This window comes from Myotis nattereri, assembly GCF_964212035.1.
Source record: "Myotis nattereri genome assembly, chromosome: 4".
NCBI classification, from domain to species: Eukaryota; Metazoa; Chordata; class Mammalia; order Chiroptera; family Vespertilionidae; genus Myotis; species Myotis nattereri.
The window spans coordinates 66767781-66783379 of record NC_138079.1 but is presented as its reverse complement, the minus strand read 5'-3'; the positions used below and the strand labels follow the sequence as shown (position 1 = coordinate 66783379).

The following is a 15599-nucleotide window of genomic DNA, read 5'->3' as shown; positions in this document are numbered from 1 at the left end:
GAAAAGGGAATTCATGACTACAGGCTGTCGGAAGCGCTCTGCGGGGAGAACACCCGCCTTCTGCCCTAATCGCCCCCAAGTGTCCGGGGCCCGCGTCGCGGAGCTGACACCTTTCCAGGGCGCCTCCTGCGTATCCTCTCCCCTCGCGTCCCCGTCGCCACCCTGGGCTCCCAGACTCGGGAACACCTTCCTCTCCTCCCTCTCCCCTAAGGTGCCTGCTCCCACGATCCAGAACGCCCATCTTCGCAGCCCCGGCAAAACCCGGAGAGGTGGACTCCCGCGCCCGGAGCGCCCGGCGGCCACTGGGCATGCTCCGTCGTCAGGCAGGTTCCCGGCGGCGGCGACCCGCTTCGGAGCCGCGCGGATCCTCCAGCGGCAGCGCGTCCTCCTCGCGAGCAGGAGCGGGCGCATGATGGCGGCGGCGGGGAGCGCCAGCGGCCGCAGCAGCGGCGGCGCGGGCAGCAGCAGCAGCGACACGTCCAGCACCGGCGAGGAGGAGCGGATGCGGCGCCTCTTCCAGACGTGCGACGGCGACGGGGACGGATACATTAGCAGGTACTCGGGGAGGTGCGCGCCCGCGGCGGCGCGAGACCAGCCTCCGGCGCTGCCCTTGACCCCGCCGCTGCCCTCTCGCCCCAACTTGCGGCAAGTTGCCCCGAAGCTCCCGGGAAAAGTTGGCTGCGACCCGGAGAGCGCGTCGCCGGCCCGGGCACTGAGGCCGAGGGGCCGTTTGACTCGCCTTCTGGAGAAGCCAGTTGGTCCAACTTTTTCCAGCCCCGTCTTTGTCTGGGCACCGGGAGACATCTCCGTAGGATGCGAGTCTTCCCCTGAGTCTCGGAGGGCCCCTGCCTGGCGGGTGGGGTGGGGGGTGTGAGCGGTTGGGGTGGGGGACGGGTTCTGGCCGCCTGTCCCGGGTAGGAGGGGCGGATCTGTAGCCTCGGGCGGGATCCTGGGTGTCACGATGCCGTGGCACCAGCAGCTCGGTGGACAGCCCCGGGGGCGGACCTGGATGGGGATGCGCTCCGGGGACAGAGTTGGACAGGAAAGCAAGCTGTGGAGAACTTTCATGTGCCACGGGGTCTCTACATTCCGAACTTCGGAACCCAGAGCTTGCCACCTGTCCTGATTAAACCTATTAGCGCGAGGGAAACGAAGTGCTCAGGCGCAAACTGGAGAACTCAGAGGCGAGTCTGGCATCTAGAGACCCTATTCCCTACCCGCCTCCGCGCGCTACCCAGGTGAGCGCCCAGAGGGTCTCGGGCTTCCTCGCCTCCACGCATAACCCTGCCCTGTTTGCCTCCAGATCCCCCACAGGGGCGGTGTTGCCGCCTCAAGCCGCAGGGCTTGGCAAAATAATTACTTCTGTTCAGATTCACATCACTTGTCAGACACTGATGGCAAAGGAGGCAACCGTAATGTTTCACCGTATGCTTCTATGAAAGGTTGAAACCGGGTGCTGAAGACCTTACTAGCCGAAATTTGAATAGCCTTGCAGGAGGTAGGCAGCCTAAGTTGTGTATTGCACCTGTGTATTGCATTTTTTGTGTATTACACCCGTGTCTTGGTGATGCTAAAGAGCTCGGAAAATTCCAGGCTGCCTCCTGCTGATTGTCCTTGCCTACGTAAAGAAAAAGAGTGGGGAATTAAAATTTTTAAAAGATCTCTGAAACAGGTAATTTGACATGTAAGAATTTAACACTTTAAAAAAATAATAATTTACTTTGAACTTTTGACTGGATTATGATCATTTTAGCTAAGTTTTATTATTTTTTTCTAAAGCTTCATTGGGAAACATTAAAAAGATATCAGAAAACTTTATGGAGTAATTCTGTTTTGAAATGAAAAAATATATGTAACTCTGGTTGACCCCACATAGATTTTTATCTGGAAGTCTGTTCCTGTTTTGATTCTGGGATAATAATAATAATGGTCATATAATTTAGATTTGTCATGGTGGTGTTCCTACTTGAAAGATCATTATTATCTCATTTTTCAATAACAAAAACACTCTAGATTCTTCATGTTAGGAAGCAAAAAGAATAATTCACAGAAGCAAGAGTGCATATAGAAAACTAGTAGAATTTTCTCCTCCCCTTCTTCTAATCTTAGCATATTAATATGTTGCTTTATCCAATCCAGACTTTCTATGCAAATGCTTATATTATTTTGAATGGTGGCTACATCTACCCTGAAGGATAATTAATTCTGTGAGCAAAATTTGAGGGCTTTGTGTTGGAGGGTAAGGCATTGTGTGTAAGGTGGTGGTGGTAAAGAGGATTTAGAGTAGAAACCTGCTGGAGCAAAAGTGGGAGGCGGGGAACACTGTATCATTCCTTGAAGCACAAAACTTTAATATATCTACTTCAAAGTTAAAAGGTTTACTAGTATGCCCTACACTTTAGGTAATGAACCCTAAATTTTAACTGTGGCAGAGTTGCCCTGGAAGTTGTGCTGTGACAGGATTCCCATATAGGAGGATTTCAAGGATGTAATTTCATTGAAAGGGAGCACCAAGGAACTTCTCTAGAAGTATGTTTACACAGCAAGTACTGGGATGTATGTTTATTTGGTACTAGAGGCCCAGTGCACGACATTCATGCACTGGGGGGTGTGGGTCCCTCAGCCTGGCCTGCACCCTCTCGCAGTCCGGGACCCCTTGGGGGGATGTTCAACTCCTGGCTTAGGCCTGCTCCCTGGCAGTTGGACATCGCCAAGGAGTCCTTAGCTCTGCTGTGGAGGCTGCTGCACTCACCAGCTGTGAGCCTGGCTTCTGGCTGAGCAGTGCTCCCCCTGTGGGAGCACATTGACCACCAGGGAGCAGCTCCTGCATTGAACATCTGTCCCCTGGTGGTCAGTGTGTGTCATAGCAACCGGTCGTTCTGCTGTTTGGTCAATTTGCATATTAGCCTTTTATTATATAGACTAGAGGCCTGTTGCACGAAGAGATTCGTGCAATAGGCCTTCCCTTCTCCTGGCTGCCGGCACCGGTTTTCCTCCAGCACCCAGGACCCAGGCCTTCACTCCGGCCAGAGCCGCCTTCCGTCTTCAGTCTTCCGTCTTCGCTGCTCCGGCTCGCTTTCAGTCTTCACTCCACCGCTTGGAGCCTACGTATGCAAATTAACCGCCATTTTTGTTGGGTTAATTTGCATACTCTCCTGATTGGCTGGTCAGCATAGCGAAGGTACAGTCAATTTACATGTTTGTCTATTATTAGGTAAGATAGCTTGGGGAATAGGGTAAATGAAGATAAGTGGCATTAAATAACTCCCTCTGCAAAGCTGCATCTTTGTGCTAACCCTGTTTAGTGACCTTTACTGACCACTCTAGAGTAGGTGTAAAGGTGTAAAATGCTATGAATATTCTCTTTTATTAAATGAGAGTTGCACTTTCTACATTCAAACCTTAAAACCTGCAGGTTCCTCAAAAGATGTCAATCTTTACACTCATGGTATACAGCTGTATTGGTTAGTTTTTTAGTTGGTTATATATAATAGAAGCCTAACCACAATTAAAAAAAAAAAACGAGTTTACTTTCTCATCTAGAAATCTGGAGGAGATCCATCCAGGCTGGGACAGTCGTTTCCCTATGGTGTCAATGCCCAGCTTCCTTCTATCTTAATGCATCGCCAATCTTCACAGAAAGCATTCATCCTCATGGTTATCTCATAGTCTTCAAATGATTGCTCTATTTCCACTCTCATCTCCAACTTCTAGGGAGGAAGGTATAAAAGGAAGCTGAAATGAGAGTTGCCTATATCATTAAAACAGAGCTTTCCCAAATCTCTTAATTGACATCTTATTGGTCAAACAACATTACCTTACCATGCCTTCTTCCAATAGAGTTCAAGGAAGCATGCAATTCAGTTGGTCACATTGCCTCCTACACAAAATCAGAGGTCTGTTACTAAAAGCAGGGAATATTGGATAAGCAAGCATCAACCAAAACATACACTGTAATAAATAACCCGCGTTCAACTATATTGACCCTGGTTCTTTGCCTAGTCCTCGTTCTCAAGCAGGAGCGGGCTAGAGATCCTATGTTTGGAGAAAGGATAAGTGAAAGACTGAGTCCCAGAGGGAAAATGTTAAGGGTGTACCATCTCAGGAAGAGACAAGTCAAAGGTAGGGATTTGAATCATCAATATTCTCTTGGCCCAACCTTCCCCAGCAGGCTGACAAAAAAGGCATCTGCTAACTGGAAATTCTGGGAATAGCTGCTTCTGCCAAGGAACTCCCAGCCTGCCAGAGGGACCTAGAATCATCCTATGGATATTTAAAATATATATTTTATTGATTTTTTTACAGAGAGGAAGGGAGAGGGATAGAGAGTTAGAAACATTGATGAGAGAGAAACATCGATCAGCTGCCTCCTGCACACCCGCTGCTGGGGATGTGCCTGCAACCAAGGTACATGCCCTTGACGGGAATCGAACCTGGGACCCTTTGGTCCGCAGGCCGACGCTCTATCCACTGAGCCAAACCGGCTAGGGCTGGACCCTATTTATGATGCTATAGGAGATGGTGGGGTTACTCTATTTGCTAAAATTAACTTCCCTCTGGTATTTTAAAGCTCTGGTTCTTATTTTACCCTTCAGTTTAAGAAACTATCTTGAACATCTTGACAAATATGTAAAACCAACACTTATATTTATATCTAGTTCCCAAGCCTCAGCTCAATGTTAGAAAGAGTTTCCCTAACCACTGTGTCAAAGTGGGTTCGCTCTACCCCACCATTATTCTCCATTATACTACCAGTGGCTTTCTTCCCAGGCACTCTTTACAACTTGTAATTGCATTTCTATTTTCTACTTTATTTTCCTGTTTATTGTCATTCTCCCACTAGATGTAGCCTTCATGAGGGCAGGAATCATGTCTGTTTTATTAAAACAGTACATTCAGTATCTAGCACAGTATTTGCCATCTAGCAATAAATTAGTAAATTCTAATGAATAAATTACCAAAATAAAGAGTAGTATATTCATGGAAATGGAAAAATCTTTTAAACATCTTTTAAGAATATGTTGAAAATTTGGAAAATATAGAAATGTACAAAAATAAAATAAAAATGATCCATTATCCCATAATCAAGAAATGTCTTTTGTTTTCCTGGTGATGTACCTGCACAATATCATTCCTCTAGTATATTAGAAATGATTGGACAAAAGGAAAAACATCTCTTGCTTATGTATAGGAAGACTTAATATTGTTTTGATGGCAATACTCTCAAAAATTGTTTTACAGATTCAACACAGCTTTTCTCAAAATCCCAGCTGCCATTTTTTGCAGCAATTGACAATCTGATCCTAAAATTCATATGGAAATTGAAGGGACCCAAAATAGTCAAAACAATCTTGAAAATATTTGAAGAACAAAGTTGGAGGATTCACACTTCCCAATTTCAAAACTTACTACAAAGCAACAGTAATTAAGACAGTGTAGCACTGGCAAAGATAGATATATAGATCCATGAAATAGAACTGAGAGTCCAGAGACAAACCCATGTGTCTATGGTGAATCAATTTTCAACAGAGTGCCAAGACAAGAGTGTCAGAATCAAGGGTGAAATGAGGAAAGAATAGACATTTTGGCAAATGGTACTGGGACAACTGGATAGACACATATAAAAGAATGAAGTTGAACACGTTCCTCACATACAAAAATGTATATTCCTCACATTCTTCCTGTACAAAAATTAATTCAAAATGGATCAAAAATGTAGATGTAAGAGCTAAAATCTTTGTCACTTTGGATATGGCAGTGGATTCTTATATATGACATCAAAACAGAGGCTTATAAAAGAAAAAAATAGGTAAACTGGGCCTCATCAAAAAATTTTTAAACTTGTACTTTAAAAGATGTTATCTAAACAGTAAAAGATAACTCAAAGAATGGGAGAAAATATTTGCAAATCATATATTTGATAAGAGACTTGTATCTAGATTGTGTCAGTCAATAAAAAGATAAGTAACCCAATTAAGTTTTTTATATAACTCAAGTGCAACTTTAGTTTACTTTTCTGTTGCCTCTTTAAAAGTGTGCTCAGCAGGTGATTACTCATGTAGGCCTGAAACTTGCCCAGTTGGAAACAACAAAACAAAACACCTTTGTCATTCTCATTTGGTAGCTCCATGGTCTTTGGTGCTGGGCTGCAGGGAAAACCCACCTAGCCTCCTCTGACTCGTTGTTGTTTTCTAGTCTCTGGGCTCAGTAGCAAAAAAGAAATGAATACACAGTGTCCTCACCTGATAGAAACTGTTGCAGAATGATTTGCCGTTTCTGGGACCAGAGGCTGACAAATGCCAGCTCTTCTCTGATGAGCATTTTCACAGTGGTTAAGCATCCCGCCCGCCCCCCGCTCTCCCTCCCCCCCAAAAAAGGTTTCTGCTGCTGCAACTTGATAAGTTACCCAACTTAAAAAGGACAAAGGATCTGAAAAGAATTTAACATATTGGATATTAGGGAAATACAAATCAAAACTATAATGAGACAGCACTTTACATCCACTAAGATGGCTATAATAAAAAGTTAGATAATAACAAGTGTTGACAAGGATGTGGAGAAATCAGAACCCTCTTATATTCCTAGTAGAAATGTGAAATGGCACAGCCTCTTTAGAAAATAGCCTAGCAGTTTCTCATCAACTTAAACAGAATTACCATTATGACCCAGCAATTCTACTCCTAGGTATATATGCAAAAGAATTGAAACATATGTCCTCACCCAAACTTGTACATGAATGTTCATAGCAGCATTATTCGTAATAGTCAAAAGATGTAAACAACCCAAATGTCTATCAACTGATGAATGAATAAACAGATGTGGTATATCTACATAATGGAATATTAAGCAGTCATAAAAATGAATGAAGTACTAAAACCACATGGATGAACTTTGAAAGCATTATGCTAAGTGAAAAGAGCCAGTCACAAAATAGCACATACTATATGATTTCATTTATATGAAATGTCTAGAATATATGAATTATGGAGATAATAAAAGTAGATTAGTGATTGCTTAGGACTGGAGGTAATGGGATGAGGGGGTGGGATATGAAGGATGGTAGTTAAAGAGTAGGGGATTTATTTTTGAGATGAGGACAATCTTTCAAAATTCATTATAGTGATAGTTGCACAACTCTATGAATATACTAAAAACCATTGGATTGTACACCTTAAATGGGTGAATTTTATGGCATATGGGTTATAGCTCAATAAAGCTGTCACACACAAAGAAAAAGATTGGAAGATGTGATTTGAAATTATGCTCCTATTATTGGACATTTAGGTTGTTTCCAATAATGTGCTTTTGGAATTGCATTAAGTTTAAGATTCCATAGATAGTTTTTTGGTGGCATATCCAAGAAGACTTTGCCTAACCCAAGGTCACAGATTTACTCTTCTAAGAGTTTTATAGTTTTTTTTCTTAAATTTAGGTCTATGACCCATTTTGAGTTAAATTTTTGTGAATGGTGTAAAGAACTGGTCCAAGTTTATTCTTTCGCATGTAGATATTCAGTTGTCCCGGCAACATTATTTTTCCATTTTCTTGACACTTGTAAAAAATCAATTGACCATAAATATGAGAGTTTATTTCTGGACTTTCAATTCTTTTCCATTGAGATATATGCCTATTCTTATACCAGCACCACACTGTCTTGATTATTATTGCCTTGTTGGAAGTTTTGAAATTAGGAAATGTGAATTTTATTATTTTGTTCTTTTTTAAAGATTGTTTGGCTATTCTTAGACCCTTGTGTTCTTATACAACTTCTAAGATAAACTTGTCAATTTCTTCAAAACAGGCAAATGAGATTTTGGATAGAGATTGTGTTGAATCTATAGAGCAGTTTGTTCACATGTATTCTTAGTGGCTGTATTTTTCAGGGTATTTTTCTTTTTTCCCCAGCCGATATCTTTATTTTGCAGTCTTTTTACTTTGAGTTAGCATATTAGTGGATGTCCAAAGTTATAATGGCATATGTTTATAGAAGCTTTAGAGTTTACAATTAGTCCATACATTATCTCATGTAATGCTTGCAACAGGAATTAATATCTCTATTTTAAGCCAAGAAATCAAGATAAGATAGTCTCTAAGGGCCCTTACTTGAGGATCTTTCCACCATACACGCTTCCAAGCTGACATAGAAAACATGTTTTTCAAAAGCCTAAAAGCTCTTTACTGTTTAACTTACCCAAGGTCTATAGTGGGGATGAATTTTGATTTTATAACTGGCTTCTTAACATCATTGGGATTGGTATTTAAATTATTGGTACAGAAGGTGAGGCATTTGTATTCTAAATGAAGTCTCAGCTGGGGAGATGCTCTGTTGTTCAGCAAATTGAAAATCTCTTTAAGTGTTAGTCTCAGAATAGAAACCATATGGCAAGAAAGGGCATTTCCTTTGAGAACAGTTAATTGTCAGCTTCTCATTGTCATTCCAAAATATCAGTTTAAATATGTAAATAAATAATTACCAAATTCATGACATAGATTATTGATGACTCTAAATGATGGAAGAAAAAAAGTTGGGTAAGCAGAAGGACTGTCTGGACCATTGTTCAAACATTTGGATCCCTGTTACCTAACAGAGTAAAAATGTAAATGGAACAAATTTCTGGATTGACCAATAACCATTAATGTTTTTGTCTTATATGACAGTTGTTGGCTGAGTTTAAGTGTAGCCCTCAGTGGAATATTTAGTCATGAAACTGTTTCTTGGATAATTCTAGATAGATAAGCTTTGTGTTGTTGATGTTTTTAAACATTTACATCAATCATGTATAAGATACTTGAAAACACATCTTAAACTTGATGTTGGTGTTAACTGGGCATCTTTTTTTTTTTTTTAAGGGATAATAAATATAATTGCTGTGACAGAAGTCTACCTAGAGAAGGGGGCACATCCCACCCTCCCAGACCCCGCCTGGCCCCTCCCGCATGCTGAGGGAGAGTTAGATGCGCTGAGATCACCCTGGGGCTGCTGGGAATCGGGTTGCTGAGGGCAGTTGCCAGTATTCTGGCTACTCAGCCCCAGACCCTGGTCAGCCCTCTAGCCCAGGACGTCCAGGTAGACGGGAGGCGCCTGGACCAGGGCTTGCAGCCTGGCGTGCACATCTTTGATGCTGTGGCATTGCGGGGGCTCCCGCCGCCAGCAGCCCTGCATGATGGCATAGACCTCCGGTGGGCAGGCCCGTGGCCGCTCCAGCTCGCGTCCCTGAGTGATGCACTCAATCGCCTCGTTGTTGGAGAGCTGGTGCCAGGGCTGCTTGCCGTAGGTGAAGCTCTCCCAGAGCAGCACGCCGAAGCTCCACACGTCGCTCTCGGTGGTGAACTTGCGGTCCAGCGGATGGGCAGCATGGTGCGGCCCCCCACCACCAATGACTCCCGCACTGGGTAGTGCAGCGCCAGCCCACCCACCCGGGGCAGGAGAGAAGGGCCTGTGAACTGCCCCCCGCCCCAGCTCAGGAGCTAAGAGTGGGGTTTCAGCCTGAGAGTCCCTGGGCGTCTTATTAGACATCATGGCAAGTGCTGTTGGTTAAGACACCTATTGCCTATTGTTTAAAAGTTCAGCATGTACAAATTTGTGGCAGAGATCAAGAAATTAAATGGGAGTAAGGAGGGCATTTTTATAGAAATGTGGCTATATTTCCTTTAAATGTCAGAAGTTTTTACCTACTTACAAAAATTCAGAATTTCTTTCTGAGAAATAACAAACCTAATAGAATATTCTACATTAGAGGTTAGTGCTTTTAGGCAAGGATTTTACTTCAATAATTTTATGTATTCTAGAGTCTTAATCTGAACATATCCTATATAATAAAAGGCCAGCCACCATAAGCGTAACGACCAGAATGACCAGAGACCAGAACCACCACAGCCCCTTGCTGGGCTGGATCCGCTCCCAAGCAAGCGGTTAGGGGTGATCAGACAGGCAGGCAGAGTGGTTAGGGGCAATCAGGTAGGCAGACGTCTTCTCACAGTGCTGGCCCCGCCCCCTAGCACAGAAAGAGGGAGTCCTAGGCTACCAGCGGTGACTCTGTGGCAGGTGTGGCTGGCCAGTGATCGCCTCGCAGAGGGAGGCCCAGGCCGGTCAAGCCATTGCACCCATGCCTGTTGCCTGCAGAGGAACAGGCACATATGGCAAGCAGTGGCAGTGGCGGGGGTGGGGCCAGCTGCCTGCAGCTGGGGGAAAGAAAGCCCTGATAAACGCTGATCTCAGGCCAGGGCTAGGGACCCTACCCGAGGGGTCCTGGATTGTGAGAGGGTGCAGGCCGGGCTGAGGGACTCTCCTGAGTGCATGAATTTTCATGCACCGGGCCCCTAGTTTTATAATAAACAGGATAAAAATCACTGAGAGAATATAATTGGGAAAGTATTTACTCTTCTAAAAATGTGTTGACAGTATTCTATTTATTATAAGGAAAGGGTGGAGACAAGGCTGGTCATCTCCCTCCCTCTTCTTGATTTTCTAAATTCCTTCATCTCTAACCAGAATTATTCTCCTAGTGTCTAATCTGTGGGCCTGCCCCGTCCAGGCCACTCTCCATGGACATCAAAGTCATTTTTCTATAACACAAAACTGAGCAAGCAGCTCTTTTTAAAACCCTTCAACAGTTGTCTGTGTTTTACATGTAAATTCAGACTCCTTCTGGGGCATTTAATTTAGGGTCCTTACTCATCTGCACAGACCCTCTCCAGCATCATTTCTCACACTTCATCCTCCAGCCTGCTGTGCTGTACTAAACGTCAGTGCTTCGCCTTGTACAAGTGTCCAGCTCTCTCTTGTCTTCTTGGTAAGCGCCTTCTCATTTTTCTAGACTTAGTTCTCATGCAGCTCTCTCTGGAGAGTGTCCGGATGTCTCGGTACCTTACACACACTGGGAGGCCAGCAATGCTCACATTTGATACTCTCTGTTTACATTTCTTTCTCCCCACACTCAAGGCAGAGACTATATTCTTCTTGTCTTTTGTCTTCATAACACTCAGTGCCCAACTTATAGGTAATAGAAACTTACTAAATATTGATCAAATAAATAAACTCATTCATTATGTAAAGGTAATTTAAAATACTTTAGAAGTTTTAGGAAAAAAGGTTTATCAGGTTTTGTCCAACTTATAAGAAGCTGAGGAATTTATATTTGAAGATACATATCATGTCCATTTTACCTAATCTAAAATACCAATGTGACGGGTGTTGAGTGCTCCTGCTACTAGCTAGTCATGTGAATTTAGGCAAGAGGCACACAAACCTCTCTAGTAAGATTCTTCTTTTGAAAAATAATTTTAACCACTTTTTCAGGACTGAAAAATTTTGATTTTATGGACAGAATTTTGATGGTAGCATATTCTACGGCAGTGATGGCGAACTCATATTTTTGGTTGATTTTTCTTTGTTAAATGGCATTTAAATATATAAAATAAATATCAAAAATATAAGTCTTTGTTTTACTATGGTTGCAAATATCAAAAAGTTTCTATATGTGACACAGCACCAGAGTTAAGTTAGGGTTTTTCAAAATGCTGACACGCCGAGCTCAAAAGGTTCGCCATCACTGTTCTATGGGAAGACATGATGTTTAAATTAATCTCTACTGGGTAATTCTTTGTTATTTGTTTATGAACTAACCCTGATGAGTTCATAATATCTATTCAGTAGCATTCAATACTATCTAGTTAGTAGTATTTTCCAGTAGCCTTCAATACTATCTAGTTAGTAGTATTTTCAAAAGCATGGACCTGTTAGTTAAGTGTTTTTGTCAGTTATGAGATGAAATGAACTTAAAAACTACTCTTAATTTTATATCCTAGTTGTTACTAAAAAGTTGATGGGCAGTTGCCCACAAACTTCTATCCTAACTCTTTCATGGTATATAAAGATTTAGAAAAAGAAGATTTTCAAAATAATATTTTATAGTCCACTTTTTTTTAGGCTATTCCTCTGTGGTCCCTGAGTATTCACAGTAAACTAACAGTTTAAAGTAATAATAAAATAAAACAAGCAAATTTACCCAATCCTAACTTGTATTATAGTCATTTCTATTTAACTTCTTTCCTCTATCAGATTATAAGTTTTATGAATATAACAATTTTTTTGCAGGTGGCAAATGTTTGTCCAAAATTTTTGCTTTAATTTTAAATTTGTTTGTGATATCTTTTGCAAAAATATAAGTTTTAAATTTGTATGTAGCCACATCTGTCACTTTTCTCCTTTTACTGTTACACATGTTAATAAGACTCTAGCTATTGAACTCAGTAGATAAATATTGACATTATTTCCTGTTAACTATCTTATAAGTTCATTTTCTAATTAAGTATCTAATATTTCTGGAATTTATGTGTGTATGATTTACATGATAGGAAACATCATTTTCCCTCAAATGATTTGTCAGTTGTCCTAATCCCATTGAATAAACTTATCCTTTCCCTACTGATCTGAAAATACATACTTTATTGTATGCTAACTTTAAATATGTGTATATAAATGCATCTGTTTATAGATCCTACATTTTTTTTATCGATCTATCACTTCTTGTATTATTAATACTGTTGTTAGGGTTAAATATTTCATATGAATTGGCTTCCCTCATTGGCTCTTCTTAACCACAAAAGCCTATCTTGGCTATTTTCAGGCATTTTTTTCTCCTAAAAGAACTTTAGCAATTCCATTGAATTTTAATTGGAATTGTGATACATTTCTAAATTAATATAGAAAGAATTGATTCTCTTCAAGGCAGGTTTTTTTTTTTTTTTCCAAGAGGGATTGTATAGTTCTACATTTATTTAAGTCTTTTTTGTTGTTGTTGTTACACAGTGTTTTCCCTCGTGTTTATGCTTTATTTTTTGTTTTGTTTTAACTTTTTCTTCAAATTTTCTTGCTATCATGAATAGAGCTTTTTTTAAAAAAACCTCTTTTTTATAATTCATACAATTCATTGTATATATTAGATTATTTATTATATTTGCTCAAATATTTTATTTCTTAAGACATTTATTGAAGGCTTATTATATAATAGACTCTCTTCTAAGCACTGATAATATAGCAGTGAACAAAATCAACAAAATTCTTTGTCTCAGGACATTCTTTAGAGGAGGGTGGTGTGAGATGCATTGTTAAGCACAAAAACAAAATACGATCTGCCAGATGGTGAGACAGCAAATAAAGCAGGGAGTGGAATAGTGAGTGCAGGTGTGACAGGTTAATTTTAATACTAAATAGGATTGTTATGAGAGAGCTCACTGAGAAAATAATTTTTGTGTAAACACCTGAAGAGTTCAGGAGCAACCATTTATTTATATGGAGGAACAGGTTCCTGATTGAAGGAACAACAAAAGCAAAAGTCATGAGGCAGAAGCTGGTGCATTCAAAGAATAAGGAGATCACTGTGCCTGGAGTGAGAAAGGGAAGAGAAGCAGATGAAGTAGGAGGGGGCAGATTTTATGATCTTGTAGATTGTCACAAGGACCTTGCTTTTAGCCTGAGTGAGAGGTTTCTGCTTGATTCTGTCTGTACTTACTCTCTCCATTTTCGTCTCAGAAACTCAATTCTGGCATGTGTCACTCAGATCAATCCAAACTATCACTCCATTCGAACAGCGCTTGTCACTAGAGACCTCTTTGTCAGTTAATAAAAGGGGTATTTTCAGTCCTCGCCTGTACTGCCACTCAGCAATCCATTGTGTTGACCATTGCCTCTCTCTCACAGCCTCCCGTTTCCCTGGCTCCTATGATCGCACAGTCTTTTTGCTTTTCTCCCACCTGGCTGGCTCCTCCTTTTTTATCTCACTTGCAGGTTCATCTCGGCTACCTAGCTATTGGGTGTCAGAATTTCTCAAGGCATCAACGTTGCCCATTCCTCCTTTAACTGCATACCTTCTTTCTAGGCATTTATGTTTTCGCTTCAATTATCTTTGTAGACGCCAGTGACTCCCACAGTCAGTGTCCAGCTCAGACTTCTCTTCTGAGCCTCAGACCTGCATAACCAATTAATTCAATTGCCGATAAACCTTCTTCCATCAGATATTTCTAATACATCTTGAACCACAAAATGTAGTCTTATAGTCTTGCTGTATCAATGAATGTGACCACTATACACCCACTTACACAAGCCTTAAGAAATCTTGGCCTCATCCTGACACCCCATTTTCCATCAATTCCTATGTTGGTTTAATTGCCAGGTCCTATTATCTTACCTAATAGATCTCTCTCAAATCTGCCCACTACTTTTCATCTCTTTTCTACCACTGCAAATACTCCTAACGGACTCTCCTGTGTCTCTTCTGGCCCTCCTCAAGTCCAGTCTTCTACTCCAGCCAGAGAGATCTTTCTGAAATGCTAATCTGCTCATATGGCCCCTGCTTAAAACCCTTCAGGTGAGTCAAAATCCGTAACTTGGCCAACAAACGCCCTGCATGGTTTCACCTCCTCCTTCCTCTCCTGACTCATTTTATTCTCACTCCTCCTGGATCTCTGTCCACTAATCCCTCTAGCCTTCTTTCAATTTCACTATCCAATGTGTTCTGCTGTCAGTTCCCATCCAACTCCCATGCAACTGGGTATCTCCAGCTGTTCTCAAACTGCTGAGTTTTCCAACCTTCTTTGGCCCTCCCACCTTCCTGGCCTTTAGAGCATTTATTTGAGTTTGTAATGACATGTTCATTTGTGGGAATTTCTTTATTAATGTCTTTCTTGTCCACTCAACCATGAGCTCCGTGAGAACAGGGATTATGTGGGTTTTTAAATTTTTAAAAAAATTTTTAAATTACAGTTTATATTCAATGACTGTTTTATTCGCCATTAAGTCCACAGGCCTAGCACAGCAACCTGGCACATTGTAGATACTTAGTAAATATTTGTGGACAGAATCAATGAAGTCCTTTTTGCTTCTTAGAATTAAACCAAAAAGTTGCATTTTTGCATAATTGGCACACTGGTATATTTATTTTCATTTGCATAAGCAATTTATTTCCATAAACATAAAAAGTACTCTTTCTGAGATAGTTAAGGGTTTTTCTGGAATTGCTAGAGAAGAAATTGCTGTGGGGTTCTTTTCAATTTATCAAGATCTGATATAACTGTCCTCTGTCCTTGGTGCATGTCTCCTGGACTGAGGATTGAGTAATGCACAGGTTCTTGGCTGTTCAGCATTGTGCATGACATTTCCAGATGTGTGAAAGGTGTCGTTTTGACTGGGGTGAAGGCCACTTTCTGGAGGCCTCAGGAATGTATTGCAGCCTGAGGCGCTATTTTCCAGTGATTCTGTCGAACACTGTCTTGGCGACTGTGAAATAGGCAGCCAGGAAAACCCAAGTCTGTGGGCACATTTGAGATCAGAGCTATGAGGTGTTTTAAAAGGATTCACGACCCAGAGAGAAAGTAGAAAGTTGGTAAGTGGTTGGTTCAGTTGAAGTTTTATCACCACAAGGACAGTTCCAAAAGGCCAGGGGCCCAGCTCTGTGGGTGGTCTGCAGCTACTTTAAAGTATTTTGACCTGACTTGCCAAGTCAAGCAAGAAAAGTACCAATTTTTAAATCTTATTTATTTCTCTCAGTTTCTAATGTATTGCATGGGCATTAACAGGTAAGGTTCTTGGGCATGTTGGT

At 41.4% G+C, this 15599-nt stretch overlaps 1 protein-coding gene across 1 annotated transcript in view; it reads left to right on the top strand.

Moving 5' to 3' along the window:
- Positions 1-409: 409 nt before the first annotated feature.
- The window catches only part of MCC (MCC regulator of WNT signaling pathway), a gene marked incomplete at both ends in the record, with an annotated part of 360779 nt that continues 345589 nt past the window's right edge, over positions 410-15599 (top strand). The window contains one exon of the mRNA XM_081088810.1: positions 410-555. Within this exon, the coding sequence (XP_080944936.1) occupies positions 410-555 (146 nt within the window). The remainder of the gene's footprint in view (positions 556-15599) is intronic.